Consider the following 20,074-nt stretch of genomic DNA (forward strand, 5'->3'; position numbering starts at 1 on the left):
TTCTGGCCAACTGCTGGCTCATAAGAAACAAAACGCATGCGCGGTGGGCTGCGCGATGTACACTTCCTGTTGTAGCTCTCCTGATCGATATTTCGCTTACAAAATGTCTGGTCCGCGCAGGCCACCTCCTCCCATTCCAAGACCTGGTAGGTGCTAAGAGGCACTGAGTTTAGCCCAGTTAGGCAATTGTTTATGTTGCTTTTCTATTTGATTTACAGGTCACGTTCAAGTCGTGAGAGCTTTATACAATTACACTGCTCAACAGGTAAAGGATCGTGGATAAACACTTTCAAACTCAATACTTGAAAGGTTTCGAGAGTTAGCCGTAAATTACCGCTCTGTACAATGTAGTTTTAGAATATCTTCGATCGCACGAATTAAGTGCTATTCTAATACTATCTTGTGTTCTTTTGCAGCCAGATGAAATCAGCTTCGAAGAAGGAGATATTTTGTATATAATCGACAGGGTACGTACATAGCTAGTTTCCGTTATTCATGTTTATAAAATGTGTTCCCTGATTTATATCGGTAAGTCTCATACCATTGAAAAAGGGCGCACCAAAGATTTCCATTATCATAGAGCTTTAATTTTAGGGGTTTTGATTTATACTTCAGATTTTAAATTGGCCGGAAATAAAACCTACGCCTTCAGCTTGCTTTTGTCAGCGTGCAAATGAGTAGAAGTCTGTTAACGACCTGTATCATTTACGACTAGTGATGTAGAGGAATGCATAATCATTCCCAATAAACATGCAGGTCATGATATCACTTCAAGTACATAAATTTCAAACAAGATCTAAATTTTCTAAATCGCCAGATTTTGATATTTTAAGTTTTAATTTTAAACCGTGGGCTTCAACGTAAGGTTCTATGGAAGAGACTTTGGGAAGTTCATCCACGTGAGCCTTGTAGCCCTTAACATTGGTATCAGTATTCTCCATGCCGTTTTCTTAAAATTTCCTATGGTTCATATATTTTATTTCCTATAGTGCTGACAAGGAGAATTTGTTTAACTATTAAGAGCCTGTTCAGTTATTGATCGTTTCATTTATTCTTGTGAACTTAATGTGTGATTCAGGGGTGATATTACAAAGAGAAATTAGATACTGGGTAATGTCTGTTTTGTTATACTGTACTTTTAAGTTTCCAGTGGAACCCTGATTACAAGTCTATAACAACATTAGGTATGTCAACTCTATTTGTTCCATCCTGACTCTCACAACTGCTTAAAAATAGGGTACTGGTCCATGGTGGAAAGCCAAAGTTGGGAGCAAGACAGGATTAATACCATCTAATTATGGTGAGGGCTCAATATTCTTTCAGTCAGATAAATTATAACAAGGCCTACACTGTATAAAACCTTCCATCAATAATTATGTTGAGGGCTCATTCTTCCAGTCAGATACATCATACATTATAACAAGGCCTACACTATATATATAGGCCTACATTATAACAAGGCCTACACTGTATAAAAACCTTCAATCAATAATTTTTGGGTCTCACATTTTCTTTCTAATGGTTAGATTTACCTCCCAGAATGCTCTCATGAACCCTTAGTACAATGACATGCATTTTTACATATTATGTGTTGTATAAGCCACTTTTCATAAATATATGCTTATTAAGTTAGTATTTTGGGGTTATTGTGTTTCAGTTGGTGAGCACACAGAATCAGTAGAAAATCCCCTTCATGAAGCAGCTAAAAGAGGTAATACAAGAAAGCTTTTTATCCATAACTTGATCATGTATGTGCCATTAACACTAAAGGCTTTTTGTCATATTGCTTGATACATAAAACAGATGAACAAGTGTTTGCACGCATAACCTTTACTCTTTGCCAGTACAAACAATAACAAGTCTAGACTGAATGTAATTTATAGTAGCAGTGAATTACAATTGAATACAGGAGAGGTTTTGAGATAGTGACTCCATTTATTTCCAGCTTTAAAGCCATCTAAAGACTTGTTACTTCTAACCTCTCAGCCATTAGTTTTGTCATATCCATGAGAAAAGTGTTGTAGATGAGTTCTAGTCAGGTTAGTCAGGAGGAGTTAGTCATTTTCAGTTGTAAGGAATATATGTTCACCACTTGTAATAAATAAATATAACCTGCTGCTTGATAGTCAGAAGTGTTTTAATTTGCAGTGCGCTTTAGAGTTGTACATCGTCCATCAGCGGTTAGCTTGGATCTAATCTGAATTTCTTTGTGGAGCTTTCACTAAAATAGCCAATCATAGATAAACCCAAAACACACTTTATACTTAGAATATGAATACAATATTGAGCAGACGAGTGATGAAAATAAAGAAAAATATCAATTAGGGGATTATTAGTCGAGTCCCATACCAAATTCTCCAAACTAATGTTATGACAATTGTATGGCAGAGAGTGAGGAGAATCTCTACTGAGAACTGGGAGCAGAAGGATTCATAAAGTATTTTAAATATCCAGGATTTTTCCAAAACATTTCTTTAGAATCAAGATAATACAGGCATTGTTCTGCTCCACCACTTGAAAGGCAAAGATACCAGCACTACTGAACATTTCATTCTTATTTAATTATTTTTAGGGAACATTGGCTTCCTTCAGGAATGCCTTCAAAACAAAGTAAGATCATTGCATGTTTGTTTAGTCATTAGAATTACTTATACATCTGTAAGCAGAATTTGTCACAAGAGCTCATAGTAATTAATAAAACAAAGGCAGGGTTACAAAATAGGCCTTCAACTGGCATATTACAATGTCTACTTGGAAACAGATGCCAGGTATTCTGAATGTTTTGGCATGGTTTTCAGCATAGAGATACAACATTGTGCCACCTACCACGTATCGTAGTGTGGTTACTACAAATCTTTTTGACAATCCCGCAAAGGAATACTTTACTTATGATGTCATATTTGATTTGTTTTGTTTCTTTGACAGGTATCAGTCAATGGTCTTGACAAGGCAGGAGCCACCCCACTTCATTGGGCTGCACAAGGAGGACACACTGGTAAGTTACTATCCCTTTCAATAACTTAGAAGTTCCATAGCTTAGAGGCAAACTTTTGATTTTGTTCCTTACTATGCATAACCATAACTCTAGCCCAAAATTTTGCAGAAAAATTAATAACTGGATCAAATTTTTCTGAACACTGCTAGGAAGGTGACCTTTGACTCTGAAATGTCACATGTTTCCTGAGAAGTTCAAAAATCAATTAACAGTGATGTAAATTACACATTTCCAACTTCATGATCTGCATGTTACCAAAAAGGACAGAATGATTTTAATGCGATAGAACATGGTGTTCCAGCTATTGGTTTTTACCTGATGACTGATTGGGACATAGTAAATAGTTTCTCAATTAATATAATATACTTTTGTTATTCAAAACAGAATGCGTAAAGATATTGCTTGCCCAGCCAAGAATACAGATATCAGTTCAGGTATGCTCTTTTTATTCTGCTTGAATGTTAAATTAAGCTGACTTGATACAAATTGAAAATATCATTTTATTTTTATGGTAGTTGTCAAGGTGAACTCAATACTAAATTGTGTTATAGAACAAGCTGGGAGACACCCCTTTACATTCAGCTTCTTGGAAGGGTCATCCAGACATTGTGGAGTTACTGCTAGAGCAAGGTACTGAACATTGCAATCTTTAGGCTTAGGATAGAGAGTGAAAATGAAAGTATTAAACCCTGGTTAACCAATTTTTTTAATGTAAAACAGGGGCCAGAACAGATGTACAAAACAATGAAAAACAAACTCCTGCTGACCTAGCAAGACATCCAGAAGTTGGTAGACTGTTACGAGGGGCTGTTGGTAAGTAATACCATTCTTTCTGCCGTGTGTGTGGTCTGTAAAAAGTGCATATATAATAGTTGCCAAGGGAGTTTTAAAGTCCAGTGAGTGCTACAGGTCAACAATATTGATAAGAAAATGTCCTTTATGTTTCAGAAGCCCCCAATGCTGATGATTATGGCGAAGAAGAAGATTCTGACTGAGATGACTTGATGGGAGTTTGTTTAAATGTAATGAGAAGAGATTCAACTCGTTAGTTATCAAACAATAATGTGAAAGGACATTTTCACGTCAGCATTGCACCAACACAGTACACCTATTTCGTGTCACTGCTTTCATAATTTCTTAGTGTGAGGAACACGCATACATATTTTTTTTATGAATATACTTGTCAATCATTGTTGTAGAGGTGATACTTAATCGGTGACATGAGATACATTTTAACTTTTTTTTTTGTAAAAATGTGGTTGTCAAACACCTGGTACTTGTATAGTTTGTGCAGTGATCATGGATGGAGGGCTGAAAGGCAATTTTTTTATATATTCTCCAACCCACCGGCACCCTGTATACTATGTTTTACATTCTAGAATACATAAAATGTAGAACACGTATTCATTGACAAAATTTTTATTACTTATAGTGTGGCTATTACTACCAAAATGTTGTTACTGGTAAAAAACTGACCAGACTGATAACAGAAATTTTGGAATTCATTCTTGCTTAATTCCTTTTCATCATTGACTGTTTGATTGCACCAGTCTGTTAAAGAATGTGTGGATGGTGCAAGGAAAAATTAATAGTTGGCCTTTGTGTAGAGTGAAACAAAGCTTTCTCCATATTATTTACGATAGGTGAAAGATAAAGTTTAATGATAATTATCAGTAATTTTTTGTGGTGTTTTTAAGTACAACATTTTGTAAAAATGAGACATCTGGTACAGGAACTTAAAAGAAATTAGCACAGACATTCCAAAATTTTATAGAATAAAAACAAACAGAAATCATAAACAGTAATGAGTTGAGTTTCTTTCCAGACAGAAGACACCAAGAATGTTGTATTACCATGTAAAGAACTCTGTTCCACTTTATCATACATGTGAACTTGTTACTTTATTTTGGAAAAAACTTTCAATAAATTAATTTTGCGATGGGTACTAACCTATTATTTGACCTTGCTTTAACTGTTTACCTAAGCACCAAAGTTGATGGATTGATTACAATGTCAGAGCATGTTTGTCTTCAGTCATTTCTCTCAGTTTTGATGGTGGGAAGAAAAAATTATCAGTGTTCTTAAGGCTGTGCACAGGGCACCCAATGGCTATGTGTTTTTAACTCAGTTCACTTTTAATCCCAATACAAGACAGAAGTAAGTAAACGTGGATTGTGCTTCATAGTACCCCTTGCTTTGAACATGTATTCAATGTATCTTAATTCCTTAAGTTTTGGTGGTCATATCTTCTTTCATTACCCAGACTTGAGCTACCAGAGGTGTCTTTGCCTGTTTAAGAGCGGGTAAAAAGTGAGGTCTCTTCTTTTGATATCCAGTTGGCTCCGAAACTTTCCCCTCGTGAGTACCCACGTGACTTCCGGGACTTCCGCTTTGAGCTCTCAAAGTCTGGTTTCTCTCAACGGACTTCAGTCTTTGGTTTATTTCGACAGCTTCTCTAAGTAACTCATCAAGCTGCTCCTCCGAGAGTGCATCTAAGTTTTCCATCAGATTCACGAGGAGTGTTTTGGCTTATCTCCTGCTGAGTTATGACAAATCGTTCACCTTGAACATCCGAAAAAGGGACCCTTTACGTTGTTCTGCAAGCATAAAACAATTTTTTGTTGATATATCCAAAGCATAAAACAAGCTTGATTCACCTGAATCATGCCAAACAGTCATATATTCCAGCACGTCATTTCTGTACATCCACAACTTAAGGCTACAGCAAATGTCTCCTCAATTGTCGTGAGTCCTTCACAAACACAAATTACAATGTTTACAATAACTTTTTCCTCTCTTGTTCTCGGGTGCTTTGGTTACATGTCATTCTTAACTTTGTTAAAATAGCCAATCAGATTACTAGAAAGCTGCTCCCCAGGGAGTTATCCAAATATGGACTGACGAGGCCAAGTGAGTTTATCGATGTTTCGCGCTAAAAATCAAAACCTTTCGAGTTTGATGAGGCCTACATAAACAACTTATACGGCCGATTTCTGCAAAGAACGCCCAAATTTCAATGTTCATGAACAAGGAGAATACAGAACTTTCTCTCGTCTTAGAGACTGCTCTGGATCTTTACTGTTTAAAGGGTCAAAATTGGTGAATACTTCCAATCGGCGAAGATACATGTCATGGCGGAAATGGGTATGTTTACAACTACGAATGAAGTAACGCAAAATACATCCCCGATCCAGGAGCAGAACGTCGAGTTTTGTACTGGAAATGATCATTGCGAGCAAAATTCAGTGATCTTTGGGAATAACAAAGTGTTGGCTAAAAAAAGTGATGTGAATTTTAGCGACGAAACTGCATGTCCAAATAGACAAAATTAAGAAAATGAAGAATGTACTAAGTCATGTGTGAATGAACCAAATCAGAGTCAAAATCTCCAGTGTGACACCCAAATTTCGCCAAATACCTCAAGTCTCAATCAAGGTTATCACTTCTCTAATAGATCGGTAACTGTTGAACAGACGGAAACTGCACCAGTTAATTTACTAGATACAACAACCACTGATCCACATGGTACAGTTTCAATATCAAACATTCCAACGGTGGCCAACAGTAACACAATATCTCTTTATTTCCCAACATCAACAGCATTCTCTACACCAGCTGAAAAAGATACCTCACCTGCTGCTGTCATTTTCCCTACTGTACCTGAACCAGGTTTAGGAATGATTCCTACCCATGCATCTTCAGCCCAGATGTTGACTCCAGCTACATGTATTCATGGGAATGACTGTGCTACTACAACTTCATCACTACCTCGAATTGTTGTTCCTCGAAGAGTAACCGAAACTCTTGTTTCCTCACCAAAAGGTGTTTCAGCTACTACTGTAACACTAGGTCATTCCAATGCTGCCACAAAAAATTCAAATTTATCGCTTCAGTCCACCTCAACATCAGACACAGTCACAAGTGAGTCAAGTATTTCATCACTGGTAAATCCAGTTAGTTCTGTCGTGTCCACTACAACCTTGGAAGTCTCAGAAAGTTTTGCACCAGGAATCCCAATCATGGATGACACAACAGCCACCCTAACCAACCTCCAAACAGTGGCAAATTCTTCACACAGTGATTCACCATCTGTTTGTAACAGTACAACCAGTCTTCCTGATATTCCAACCATTTTTTCAGATTTCACACCATGCACCAAATGTAATTCCATTCTTGTGTGTTCGTGCCCTGGGCCTTCCAGTGTTGGAGGGGGTAATAACAGTGCTCTCACAACATGTCAAGCTTCCTGTACAGGTCTTTTTACTTGTGAAGGAATGGAAGTTGATGGAAAAGAGGATTTCAAACCATTTGAACAAGATGTGAAGCCTCCAATGTCTCCCACTCCTGTGGTAAGATTTGAAATTAGGAGACAATTCATAGCACTTGTTGAGTTTTTGTGTACAGTGTCACACATGATCAGCAAAAACCAAAATAAGTATGCACCAGTAATGCATTGTATAATCAAACTGTTTCTTTGATCCTCTTTTGCTCAATCACATGGTGCAATGATGAGAGTTTTTTGTCCTTAACATCCTCTATACTATGACTTGACCTGTAAATGTACATGCACACATGTAAAATGTGAGATTGAAGTGGGTCCTAAGAGTACGTAAAGTACCTAAGACTTTTATTCCTATTAATTTTACACTAGTGTCCAAACAGTCAAAGAAATATTGGATTTTTTTTTATTCTCAGCCACTGAATCGCTTGGATCAACTCTTTGATGGTTTAATAGAATATGACAAGATAACCAAAGCAGAACAGCCTGAGGTAAAAACATGTAGAGTATTGCAGGTGTAAAACTAGTCTTGTGTCTTGGGTCGTCTGTGCTATTTTCGTGGGCAAGACACAGATTATCACAGTACATCGCATCCCTCAGGGGTTTAAGTAAGTATCGCGTATCTGTAATAGGCCTGTTAAAGCCAACCAAAACGGACTCCAATGTGACAATTGCGACATGTGGTTCCATTCTCGCTGTTGTGCTGTCAGCGACAAACTATATTAATTAATATAGTTCATCGCTGATGGCACAACAACGAGAATGGAACCACATGTCGCAATTGTCACATTGGAGTCCGTTTTGGTTGACTTTAACAGGTCTATTACAGTGAACTATATCAGTGAACTGTCAGGGAAATCTGACAAAAACCTGGTTGATGGAGGTTGGAGTGTAACTGTAGAGGCTGGTGAAACAGGCTCATAAATTGACCTTTCTTTCACCCAAATTATTTTTATTTAATTTAATACATGTACTGTAAATCCTGTTATCATTCCTAATTTGTATTTCTGTGGAGACATAGTAACTGCATTGAAATACTGACTGTATGCTTCTTCTCAATAAAATACAATCTTTGTTCTACTAAAAGGTGATTACTACAAGACTGTTCCCATACCAGCTACAAGCTCTAAATTGGATGATAACAAGAGAAAACAACACTGATCTGGCACCATTCTGGAACAAAGTTAACAAGAGCACATGGTTTAACAAGGGAACCAACATGTCCACTGATAGGAAGCCACACTCTCCCAAGGGTGGCATATTGGCAGATGATATGGGTCTGGGTAAAACTCTTGTTGTTATTAGCTTGATTATGGCCAATCATCTTCACGGCAAGCCGATGTTCTCAAGGTCAATCAACAAGGTTTGTTACTTTGTGGCTTAATCCCTTGACCCTTGGGAATGATAGGCATCTAAATTCTCTTAACAGCATTGCCCCTGAATCAAACAAAAAGTCATCAGAACAAAGGAAATGATCGTAAAATAAAGAAGCTCTTGATTGTTAGACAAATTCTTCTTGTAAGTGCTACAGGAAATGTATAGGGAACAGTATTCTGTATAGAGCATGTGTATATTGATGTAAGGTTAAAAAAGGTAAGAATGACTTTGCGGATTTAAAAACATTTCAAATTGTGACCCTTTTGGTTGCCATGTTGACTTAAAAAAATATTAGCTTTTAATTTTGCAGCTCAAGTGACCAATTTCACTATCCGTTTTGGATGCTCATTTGGCAAGGTGTATCTTTTGATATTCCTCTAACAGCGAAAGATGTCAAATTCAGACCAAGATGGAGAATGCAAACATGAACCTAAAGAGAAGATGCCTCACAGGGGAAGCAGTGATGAAGATGATCCAAAGGATATTAAAGAAGAAGTTAAAGTGATAAGCATAAAGAAGCGGAAGCATGTTACACCTAAAAAGAAGAGGTGAGTATATTTTTGTATTTATTTAATTCAGTTAACATCTGTAAGATGTTTTCTATTTTAACATGCTAGTACTTTATGACATTTCAGGTTGGCTGACAGTAAGATGTTAAAAGAGCCTGGCTTTAAATTCAGGCAAATGTATCTTTCCCAATTAAGCAGGTATTATTGTCCAGACATTTTTGTGTCTATGTGTTTGGTAATTTTTTTTTTCCATACATGTGAGCCTTGGATTACTACTTTTGGAAATAGTTTTTATGGCATTTTAGTTACAATAACATTTCAGCACACATCAATCACTGAAAACACCTTTTCATGTTTGACTTGACAATTGACTTTTGACTTCTGACATGTGACACTGACATTTGCATTATGACATTTGACAAAATTTATGATGTTTTACACTCGACCCAAACATGGGACAAAGAAAGAGGTCCATGGGGATTCAAATCTGAAACTTTGAACTCCTTGGTCAAAAACTTTACAAACTATAGAGCTGTAGAGAACCCATTGATGAGCTCGCTAGCAAATAGATTAGAGGTATTTGTAATCTTAACGGTCTCTTGTTCTTAATCATGCCTCCAGCAAATCAACAAAGAAGGAAAAAGACAAAAACAAAGTAAAGAAGGAACTGCCACAACTTGTCAGTATTGACAATGATTTCAACACTGATGTGGCAGCTGATTTATGGCTGTCTACAGGCAATGACAGTATAAACAGAAGTGACAGAGGCAAGGAAAACTCCCCATCAGAGGATGAGCATAGTGCCACACTGATTGTGTGTCCATTATCTGTGCTCAGTAACTGGACAGTGAGTACTTAAAACACCCTTTTATCTCCCCAAGGCACAACTTATTTCCTTCTATGAGGTTGGTTTTTGTAAAGAAGTGAGCAATCACTTTCCTATTGTTCTTTCCCATATTCCCTGACCCCATTTGCTTGATTTACACAGTCTAACCCTCTGACCCCTAAAGGCTGGTTTTCACTTGCGACGGAGTTGTAGTCAGAGTTGTAATCAGAAGCGTGGAGCGATAAGATCTAGTGAAAATCAAACCGACAGAGTCGGAAGCAGAACACCGATTCTGCCTATGACTCCGTCGCTTACGATCCAGTGAAAACTGCATTGTCGGAGTCGGAAGCGGAAGCGGAAGAATAAACCAATCACAATGCTCAATTCCATCTTTCCAAAATGCACAAATAGCCGTAACAAATTTAAACGTGTGAGCTTGACTGTAAAATTACAAAATTAAAAGTTAAAATACTCGAAACCTGCGGAAAGTACAATTCACGATCACGAAGTCGTAGTTCGCTGACGAGGTTAGCATACTCTTCCTAAGCTGCTCGACGTCGATAGATATCATGAACCCAAAATTTCTTTCTTTTTCGAACGATATTATTCCTTTATTGTCTCTGCCTGCGCAAAATAATGATTAATAAGAGCCAAACTTGCTCTTCGTCAGCCATGTTGTCTTTGGTGCCAAAATTTGTACTTTCGCGGGCCTGGAATCAAGCATTGTGATTGGTTTATTCTTCCACTTCCGCTTCCAACTCTGACAATGTGATTTTCACTAGATCGTAAGCGACGGAGTCATAAGCGGAATCGGAAGAAAATGGAAACGTTCTGATTCTTCTGACTCCAATTCCGTCGAGCTTATGACTCCGCTTACGACTCCGTTTTTCGATTTTCACTAGGTCATAAGCGCTCTTACGACTCCGACTATGACTCCAACTCCGTCGCTAATGAAAACCAGCCTGAAGAGTGGCCTGCATCTTATCACCTCTGATTCCAACATTAAGGTCACGAGAATAAAGGAGATGATCACCAACTAAAGAAGCTCTTGATTGTTAAACAAATTCTCCTTGTCTGCACCTTAGGAAATGTATAGAGAACAGTATGGAGAATATGCATGTTGATGTTAGGGTGAAGAGGGTCAAATGTATCATAAGAAAACACAGTCACAACATTTAAATTCTACTTTAGTAAACTTCACTCTCAGAGTGTAGTAAACTTGACCCTTTTATCAATTTGTAGGATCAGATATGCAGCCATGTCCATGGAGATGTCAGCTTGCAAGTGTACATGTATTATGGTGCAGAGCGTTTGAGAGATGTGAATTTCCTCAGACAGCAAGATGTTGTGTTAACAACATATCCAACACTGACAAATGACTACTCACGGGTAAGAAGCACTTATATGTACAATATTTCCTTCTACAGGATTGTTCTAGAAACTGGCCAAAATCAATATTTTTGTTTGCCATTCAGCTCGACTCTCCACTTCATAAGATCAAGTGGCTTCGGGTCATTTTAGATGAGGGTCACACCATACGAAATCCTCAGACTCGTCTGACTAAAGCAATGATTGACCTGGTGGCAATGCGCCGATGGGTTCTCACAGGAACCCCAATACAGAACAGGTTGGATGACCTGTGGTCTGTGGTCAAATTTCTACGGCTGGAGCCATTCGATGATAAAAAATGGTGGAATGCTGCCTTGGCATCCAGTGTGAGGAGAGGAGATGAACTGGCAGTCAAGTAAGCTGTTTACATCCTTTGGAATTTGGCTTTAAAATGTTATTTGTTTGAATTATTTCATGCCATATGCATGCTTGTCAAGTTTCTGAGGTTTTTAAGAAGCTGCTGAATGCATTGGTCATTTAAACGTGATATACTTCTTCTATAAGAAAACTCTCTTCATCTCGTGAGCGGTCATCTTTCACTTCCAGTCGCTTACAGAAACTCCTCAAACACATCTCAATCAGAAGGCTGAAAACAGATCAAGATGAGGGAAGACCGCTGGTCAAACTGCCTCCCCGAACTGTGGTAATTCAAGAAGTGGAACTGTCCGAAGAAGAACGAAAATTATATGACTCTATGCAGAAACACGGACAACTGATCATCAAAAAGTGAGACATTTTGTAGGACTGTTTGGTCTGTTATCTCTCTGATCTGAGTTCATACAAACTCTGAAAATCCTGGAAAAGCTTAGGGCAGGATAGCCTCCTTTAACGTCGTTCTTTGATCTCGCCCCAGAATGGCTCCAAGGGAAGAGGGCGTTAGTCCAGGAGAGAGACGGGGGGGGGGGGGGTTGGGAAAGTGCACTGCGTGACTCGATCGAAGAACGGCTGCGAAGAGGAGGAAAGGTTGGATATTTGCAAACAAGTTTTCTTTAGCTGGAACAAATTTGGGAAAAAATGAAACAATAGCTGAGTTTTTCCATCATTTGTTGACAATCATCTGATTTTCAACGAGGAATGCTTGGAAGCCATGATCTTAATACTGTTGCTTCTTGAACCGAAACTTTCATCTACTTTTCCGTTGCAGATATCTTCAGAATGGGACAGTCCTCGCCAAGTATGCGCACTGCTTTGCAATTCTTATGCGTCTTCGCCAACTTTGTTTGCATCCTAAGCTCTGTGAGGAAGAATGTCATTCGCTGCAGCGTGCTCAGGATCTATTGCAAGGTATCTATCATTAATTTTATGTGTGGGATGATGTTTTTTAAGAACTTTATCTCTGCTTTGTCTGGTTAAGCAGAAGATGTCTTAACACTCGTCGTGAAGCTATGACATAGAAAACAAATCCTCGGATGAGGTTTCAAACCGAGCCGGTTACGATCTGCGGTCGGGTGGGAATCGGGTGGAAATCGGGTGCTCATATAACTGTGCTACCGATAATCGGTATCTAGTTAGACCGGGTAAGCTTCATATGCAATCAGCGTCCTGTATGCTGGTAGGATCATAAACGCTAAAAGCGTCCGAACTGTGGGAAAAATTACCGATTTTTAGCTCTTTATATAAAAGATGTCGAACATTTGGCGCGGGCATAGGTTGTTTCACTTGTCGCGACATTCATATTGCAGAGACTAGATCAGGTGCACTGTATATCCAATATTTTCTATACTACAAATGGTCGCTTTTTTTAAACCAGGACTTGAAGACTCTGATGATGATGACCTTGACATGGATTACAACAACCAACGGCTTATCAAAGATCTACTCGCGACGCTGTCTTCGGGAAGTGACGAAGAATGTTCGGTTTGCCTCGAATCCCTGGTCGAACCAGTCATCACGCGCTGTGCGCATGCCTTTTGTCAGCAGTGCATCATGGATGTGATGACGTCGGAGAATCTTGCTCCGCGCTGTCCTCTGTGTCGTGCGCCCCTAAATGTGAACGAACTGATTAAAGTTTCCGAGAAAAAGAAACAAAAGTTACCGTCTGCAAAGAAGACTAGCGAGGATTCAGATAGCAAAAATAAAAGTTCCAAGGTCTGGAAGTGTTCCTAAAAGCAGTGTTTCATTGTTTAGAGAGCCATGAAAACCAAACTGACTATAGCGCGGGAAAACACTGGTGACCAAGTCGCCATTGGTTTTGCCAACTGATTGTTTGGGAGGGTTGTCAGAGTTTTCAAGCCTAATCACCCAGAGCGAAGTCAACTTATAATTGATGTGATACCGAATTTTTTTTCGATACTTAATGGATGTCGCTCAATTCTTTTGATTTTGTTATGTACTAAGATCTCTGTGGTTGTTTATTCCACGTTTTTAGCTGGATGCCTTGATGGGAGCGTTATGCGCCATCCGAGATAAGGATCCCTTCACAAAGAGTCTTGTAGTTTCTCAGTTTACTTCATTTTTGGATCTAATCGAAGAGGCGCTTCACAAAGAAGACTTCAATTTTGTTAGGTTGGACGGGAGAATGATGCAGGAGACTCGGGCCCGAGCCATCGAGAGCTTTGCCAAAACTTGTTCCAGTTCACCAACAGTGTTTCTGTTGTCACTGACAGCTGGTGGCGTGGGTTTGAATCTGACGGCTGCCACACGAGTTTTTCTTATGGATCCGGTATGTTCTAACACTTTTAAACCTTTCTATTACATTAAGCTTTTCAGTTGTATACATTGCTCGGATAATATCTGGTCGAACTAATACTCATTTGAATAAACCCTTACTGAATTATGGGAAAACGATACTGCGGCAGTCTGGTAACGAGGTGTGGTTTTACTCTTCTGTTGTGATTTGTTGTTTTAGGCTTGGAATCCGGCCATTGAGGAACAGTGTTTTGATCGTAGCCACCGACTGGGTCAAACACAAGAAGTTATTATTACAAAGGTTGGTGTTGACGATAGTTCTGAATCCTAACTGGTGTTCTTTGCGCAGTGTCGTTGACTGTGAGCTTATCTTTCAGTACATTGTGATGAATTCTGTGGAAGAGCGCATGCTCACATTGCAAGAAGGGAAGCGAACGCTGATGGGCCAGGCCTTCGGTGTACAGAGACAGAGCCAGGAAGAGAGGAGGCGGGCTCGAGTCAGAGATATCAAGCATCTGATTGGTCTGTAACGAGTGAAATACGGACAATAAGAAACCAAGATATCAGACTTATACTGTCTGGAAGACTTTTGGAACTTCCAAAAATGGCTGAATCTCCTAGAGCAGTTGCCTTTGACTCGTTTTTCATTTTCTGGTTCTTTCGTTTAATAAGCATTGAAGAGACAAGTTTTAGCCGTTTGGAGTATCCGCTGACCGCTAAGGCTCTCATTCCGAGCCTGACGATTGTGCGAAGGAAACGAAACGAATCGTTGTTTGTTTCTACAGGTGACTTGTTTGCCTGTTTTGTCAACGTCCTCTGATGTCCTTTTTTTTTTTTTAATAAGTGTTGTTAAATTTAACTTAAAGGTTTATATCTTAAATGATAAATATCCATTAGAAATTAATATAGATATTTTTATTGGAAGATGTATATTTATGATAGTTAGATCTGGTTTTAATGAAGCCATCCGAGTCACTAAAAAGGTATTAAACAACTTTTGAATTGTTTTTGTTGTTCTGGCTATTTGTCTAAAGAATGCGCTGCCCTCCCTTTTCTCTGTTCCTTAAAGCAGAAGGAAATGTTTAATCGGGATTGAAAGGGAGGGAGATATCAAGTGATAAAACTGTAATTCAAGCAACTTACGAAAATACTTAGATGATCATTTGGCGAGTAGGTGTGAAATGTTTCACTAATATGTGGTTATTTCAAATTATTTCACTTAAACGCTGTCAAAAGCAGAGTAAGAAGTTTACTGTGCGAGACTTTCAAGCAAAGCGGTCTGGTATCCGTGTCACCAAAGAACTTGTCACGCGAAGTAAATAACAATGTGCCTTGTCTTCCGTTTGTCACCGGATATCTCGAGAGCTTTGTGACGTGGTTATCTTCGCAGACAAAAGAATGTAGTATGTAGTTCAAGCTTACCATTTCGAAGATTCGCTGATAATCCTAAGTGTTAACTCGTAGGTTTGGTGAGCATGGCCTTGTCGCTATTATTTTTTGTAACTTACGTGTTGTGTACGAGAATTACAGCGGAGTTTCGGGGACCTGAGACCTCTGTCAATCCCGAAGATGACGGCAGCGATGACAAAGAAAAGGCCAAACTAAGGTTTGCAATTTATCTTGAATGCTTTAAGCTCTCTTTAGACGATAGCTGGTAAAAAAAAAAGATAGGCTTCTACTGATCTACAACTGTAATTGACGAGGATAACTTCTCGTTAGTCTAAAATGTATCTGAACTACATCTACTAATTTGACGTGTGAAGATGAAAGACTGGTCTATTTTAAGAGAGTCGTTATACTTATAATAAGATAGAGATGGTCCAACGACGTGCCGCAAGGTTTGTCAATAATGATTACTCTCGTCACAGTATTGTCTCTCAGATGATTAAATCACTAGGATGGGATTCTTTGGAACGTCGAAGACTGATAAATCAAACCTGCATGTTCTACAAAATCTATAGGGGCCTTGTTGGGATCTCGCTACCATCCGAGATAATGCAAGTTACCAGACCATCAAGGTACCCAAATTGTGTACCATTCCAACAGCTTTGCACCCTGAATGACACATACAATTATTCCTTCTACCCCAGAACTATCAGAACTTGGAACAATATGAACTTACCTCAAATCCCTAACTCTCTAGATGATTTCAAGGCCAATGTGTCCTTATATATTTAAAGACAGTAGAGCTTTTATTTATGCGGTGTATATTAATTTTAATTATTTATTTTAGAAATATTATTGTTTTATAATCAATGTTATTATTTATGTTATTGTCATCACTATTTTAATACTTTTAAATATAGTTATAAGTTATATACTGTAAAAACTCGTAGTATAGTTTTAACTGTTTTAGGAGTAAACCTATTAAAGCATTAAAGCATTGAAACTTCTGAAACAGTAAGGCGATTACGGATTTTTCACTTAACACAAATATTTCTTTATAAGAGCGTATGTTGTCAAAATATTCAACAGAATTTACGGTAATCTACCGACTTCTGTACCGTGACAAGTGTGTTGCGTGACGATCAAACACTAACTTTTCTAAAGTCGTCGCGCAATGTTTCAAAGCAGCTTTTGGTAGGCTAAAACTTTCAAGACAAAGTACAAGGATTCATTTTAAAAACTAGTTATTCTGGGAAAAGCTGTCATCTTAAGTTTTAAAGAACTGTAGGGCTCCGGAACAGATATCCATAGGATGCTTATTTCAGTTTTGTGTACAGTCTAGCCTGTATTAAGCGGTACCGTATGCGCGGTCACCGTGTATTAAGTAATTTTCAAAGTCCCGAATTTGTTTCCCCTTGATCACTGTAACTTTCACCTCTATTTAGCGGTCACGATCACCCTTTACTGAGTCCCAATATAATAATACCCCTAATCTGTGCAACCTCTATTACTCGGTCAATTTGTGTTAAGCGGTCACCCCACCATTCCCCGTGAGTGACCGCTTAATACAAGTTCGACTAAATGTTGCAGTAGGAAAAGGAAGGAAGAACCACTTCTTTTGTTCATGGAATCATACATTGCTTAAACAAAACTCTCTTTTCCCCCTGCATTGCATTGTAGGTCAGTTTTATCATTGATTGATCGGAACGGTGACAGTAACATATCGGTCAAAGAACTCTCTGCTTGGACTCAGAAGAGCATGAGAACGTTTTACAGACAGGAGGCCGACGGTAAACTGAGTGCACTGGACACTAACAAAGACGGCAAGGTTTCCTGGGTAGAGTATGTCAAGGGCGCTGAAAACAGAGGTGGTAATTGAATATTTTGACTTCTTCTTACCCGCACCAAGCCCCCCCCCCTTTCCCCTTACAGCAATGACGCAATGTTCAGTATTTTCCGCTGTAACTCTTTTTAAGGAACTTTCGTTTCCAGAGCCTTCCTTTCTACCTTCTCATCTATCGAATTAACTCTCGGTTTGCGGCTGCAGTGGTAGTAAGAATTCTTTTTCAACTCTTTGTAGTTAAAACATGCTTTTATAGTTTTAATAACTTAAACGTTTTTGAGTACTTGGAGCTAGGCGATGCGCGATGGTTTTATTCCTTTGTATATCAATTTGTAGGTTTCACAGAAAAGCAAGAAAGGCGTGATAGTAAAAGATTTGAACATGCTGATGTAAACAGGGACGGTTTGCTGTCACGTGATGAGCTGATTTCCTTATTCCACCCCGAAGAAAGTGCAAACATGTTTGGAGTAATAGTTGAAGTAAGGAGCTGTGCTTGTAAAGGTGGAATATATTAATTTTTTTATTCATAATGCTGATATCCAAGGTTATCTTTTTTTTTTTGCAGAAATACAAACAAACAAACAAAATTTATGTTACCTTTGTTCTATTCTGAGCTAAAAACTAAAAATGAGGTTGTTTTTATTTAGGAGTTCATGGAATATATGGATAGCGATAATGACGGTCTTCTATCGTTTAGAGAGTACAAAGGTAAATGTTTTTCTTTAAATTTCTTTTCTCTGTACCTGACCTATAAATTTAGTAAAAGAAAGTTTACGAATTATTTTTTTAATTCCACTTGGATGCTAGTGATCAAATTTTAATTTATGCTGCTTAGTTCACACACTGTTTATTTCCATGTAGGGAAAACAGCTGATACTGGAAACACGGACGAACACTCAGCGAAAGAATCCTTTAAAAGACTAGATAAAGACAGTGATGGAAAACTGAACAAAGTATCCATAACTTATAGGGGATATTTAACTTTGAATTGCTCAGAAAACCGACCAATTCATGAAGAATAAATTTTTGATTAGTACAGATATGGTATTCTATGGTGAAAAGTTTCTCAGGGGAGCTTTAATGAAGGATCAGATGAAGGAGTTTGAAAACATACAGTAAAAACAGAGGTTTAAGAAAATCTGAAAAAAAATTGAACTGGGAAGTAAGGAAACGTTAAGAGCATTCTAATCGTAGCTTTTTTTCTGTTTGAGAAGTTTCTGTCCTTTTTCAGTATCAATTCAACGATATAACGAAAAACGTTTCACGGTATAAACTCATGGAGGCAAAGCTAAAGGGATCACATTCATTTGAGTTTCTTTAGATACATCAGTGAGCCTATATGCAATTCCTGCTCGAATTATCTCTGCTGATTTAACCTCCTTTCCTTTACAAAGGAGGAGATGAAGCTGTGGTTGGAAGCAGTGAACACTTCTGCCCAAGCAAATAATCAAGCACAAAGACAAGTTCAATTAGCAGACGACAACAAGGTAATTTTTAGGTGTTTAGTGTAACAGGAGGCTTTGCCCCCATTCCCGTCCATTTTCTGCGTACCCTAGTCATTCGTTCAAGAAGAACATAAGAAAAGTCTACCTTTCAACTCTCGTTGAAATTTAAAACTTAACTAAATAACTTTGTAATCTTTTTAATTATGTACTGTAAATAACTATCATCTACATATGTAAATGTATTTCACTTTTAAATTTTTTTTAGTGTCCCCCATTAGCTTATAGCTGAAAACATAAACACTTAAATAAAGTTTTTCAATTCAATTCAATTCAATTGGTACAGTACCAACTTTTCCAGAGTAAGTGGAAACATGGGATGAAGGGGAGATTAGGCCAAGACCATGCTCATATGAAAAGATTTGTAGAAAGATCACGAAAATATATAATGTAAGACGTTTTCAATAATATCAGCACTGAAACGCAAAGGGAGGGTACTGCGCCCAGGTCCCCCATGCCGCGCAGATTCACAGACACCGATTTTTAGAGAAGCTGATCGACTTCAGAGCTTCATTTCTTCACCTATCAATACACACAGGATGGCTTTTTAAGCAAAAAAGAAATCATGAATCACATGGAGATTTTCACCGCCGGGCCTGAAGGATTCAAAACACAACAAAAAGTAAAAGATGAATTGTGAAGGAACTAGGCATAAAATAGTACATCTCTGGTTTCCTCTATTCACCTTCCAAAGACGCAAACACCGAACTGTAGAAGATGTGTTGAAAGAAGGAAACTTCAAGGTAAATAGGGAAAAAAACTCTTCGCTTTGAGCATTGGTTGATATTTTTTCTAAGAAACCTGAGATTACGAAGATTACGAGGATCTCATGTGAGCACGCATTCTTCTAGACCAGCGGCTTGATGAATCGTACAAGATGACAATCTCGTGTCGTGTTGTGTAATATGTCAATCTCGAGCCCAGAGTCATTTTTGGCCTCTTCTCAGCGGTATGGTCGCTAAGAAATGACGACCACGCCGCTGAGAGGGAGCTGAAATGACCCTGGGCTCGAGATCTGTGATATGATGAGTGAAAATATGATAATGTAGGTAAACTTGGAGAACTATCATCAATGCCTGAAAAAATCCAATATTTCATGTTGACATTATGTCATTTGTTTGTTTAAGATCTTGTTTAGAAGTATTTTTGAATGATATTGAGGCTAATGCATTACTTTCGTGCCGTTATGGTTCGGCAAGCTTGTCTATTAATCCCTGTAAAGTTTTACTACAATCTTCGTTGTTCTTTAAATCCAGAACCTTCATAAATAACCTCGAAAAAATTCAAGCTGAAAGCTCTCGGGCGAAATCAGTGAAACAGTTTTGATAAGCAATCTATCA

The 20,074-nt window shown here is 38.2% G+C and overlaps 3 protein-coding genes and 1 long non-coding RNA gene across 8 annotated transcripts; 3 read left to right on the forward strand and 1 right to left on the reverse strand.

Moving 5' to 3' along the window:
* Positions 1 to 34: 34 nt before the first annotated feature.
* Positions 35 to 4,940, forward strand: LOC111343541 (osteoclast-stimulating factor 1). Its single transcript, XM_022950758.2, has 11 exons — positions 35 to 146; positions 219 to 265; positions 417 to 467; positions 1,237 to 1,300; positions 1,658 to 1,711; positions 2,573 to 2,610; positions 2,926 to 2,995; positions 3,380 to 3,429; positions 3,547 to 3,625; positions 3,716 to 3,808; positions 3,944 to 4,940. Exons 1-11 carry the CDS (start codon positions 56 to 58, stop codon positions 3,988 to 3,990), a joined length of 684 nt encoding a protein of 227 aa, XP_022806493.2. The 5' UTR covers positions 35 to 55; the 3' UTR covers positions 3,991 to 4,940.
* On the reverse strand, positions 4,399 to 5,816 carry LOC148731976 (uncharacterized). The gene is made up of 2 exons (XR_016000750.1): positions 5,653 to 5,816; positions 4,399 to 5,592 (listed from the first exon to the last, which is right to left on the reverse strand). It is a non-coding gene; the product is annotated as an uncharacterized LOC148731976 (long non-coding RNA).
* Positions 5,817 to 5,901: 85 nt separating this feature from the next.
* On the forward strand, positions 5,902 to 15,010 carry LOC111333471 (DNA-dependent ATPase/E3 ubiquitin-protein ligase HLTF). Of its 2 annotated transcripts, XM_022939392.2 has the most exons (15): positions 5,902 to 6,139; positions 6,596 to 7,344; positions 7,691 to 7,765; positions 8,362 to 8,637; positions 9,036 to 9,199; positions 9,287 to 9,358; positions 9,782 to 10,007; positions 11,229 to 11,375; positions 11,462 to 11,730; positions 11,922 to 12,101; positions 12,520 to 12,659; positions 13,126 to 13,463; positions 13,744 to 14,037; positions 14,224 to 14,304; positions 14,381 to 15,010. In XM_022939392.2, the coding sequence occupies exons 1-15, from the start codon at positions 6,127 to 6,129 to the stop codon at positions 14,531 to 14,533; spliced, it is 3,177 nt and encodes a 1,058-aa protein (XP_022795127.1). In that variant the 5' UTR covers positions 5,902 to 6,126; the 3' UTR covers positions 14,534 to 15,010. The 2 variants fall into 2 exon arrangements, with proteins under 2 accessions (XP_022795127.1, XP_088615044.1); XM_088758918.1 differs by lacking the exon at positions 9,287 to 9,358.
* A 349-nt stretch (positions 15,011 to 15,359) lies between these two features.
* LOC111335283 (calumenin) lies at positions 15,360 to 19,961 on the forward strand. Of its 4 annotated transcripts, none has more exons than XM_022942949.2 (7): positions 15,360 to 15,609; positions 17,070 to 17,260; positions 17,569 to 17,711; positions 17,880 to 17,940; positions 18,094 to 18,185; positions 18,627 to 18,719; positions 19,429 to 19,961. In XM_022942949.2, exons 1-7 carry the CDS (start codon positions 15,479 to 15,481, stop codon positions 19,483 to 19,485), a joined length of 768 nt encoding a protein of 255 aa, XP_022798684.1. In that variant the 5' UTR covers positions 15,360 to 15,478; the 3' UTR covers positions 19,486 to 19,961. The 4 variants fall into 4 exon arrangements, with proteins under 4 accessions (XP_022798684.1, XP_022797974.1, XP_022799420.1 ...); XM_022942239.2 differs by having other exon boundaries at positions 15,361 to 15,609; positions 17,070 to 17,257; positions 19,273 to 19,961; XM_022943685.2 differs by having other exon boundaries at positions 15,361 to 15,609; positions 17,070 to 17,179; positions 19,273 to 19,961.
* The last annotated feature ends 113 nt before the right edge of the window (positions 19,962 to 20,074 follow it).

The sequence above is a fragment of the Stylophora pistillata genome, chromosome 4 (assembly GCF_964205215.1).
Source record: "Stylophora pistillata chromosome 4, jaStyPist1.2, whole genome shotgun sequence".
Classification (NCBI taxonomy): Eukaryota; Metazoa; Cnidaria; class Anthozoa; order Scleractinia; family Pocilloporidae; genus Stylophora; species Stylophora pistillata.

Excerpts from the sequence above, each read along its gene's own strand:
- LOC111343541 (XM_022950758.2), top strand. The coding sequence starts at position 56 with ATGTACACTTCCTGTTGTAGCTCTCCTGATCGATATTTCGCTTACAAA. Across the intron at positions 266-416 it reads ACAATTACACTGCTCAACAG|CCAGATGAAATCAGCTTCGA; the intron begins GTAAAGGATCGT and ends GTTCTTTTGCAG. Across the intron at positions 1,712-2,572 it reads TCATGAAGCAGCTAAAAGAG|GGAACATTGGCTTCCTTCAG; the intron begins GTAATACAAGAA and ends AATTATTTTTAG.
- LOC111333471 (XM_022939392.2), top strand. Across the intron at positions 7,345-7,690 it reads CAATGTCTCCCACTCCTGTG|CCACTGAATCGCTTGGATCA; the intron begins GTAAGATTTGAA and ends TTTTATTCTCAG. Across the intron at positions 7,766-8,361 it reads CCAAAGCAGAACAGCCTGAG|GTGATTACTACAAGACTGTT; the intron begins GTAAAAACATGT and ends TTCTACTAAAAG.
- LOC111335283 (XM_022941528.2), top strand. The coding sequence starts at position 15,479 with ATGGCCTTGTCGCTATTATTTTTTGTAACTTACGTGTTGTGTACGAGA. Across the intron at positions 17,261-17,568 it reads GGGCGCTGAAAACAGAGGTG|GTTTCACAGAAAAGCAAGAA; the intron begins GTAATTGAATAT and ends ATCAATTTGTAG. Across the intron at positions 18,720-19,272 it reads AATTAGCAGACGACAACAAG|GATGGCTTTTTAAGCAAAAA; the intron begins GTAATTTTTAGG and ends CAATACACACAG.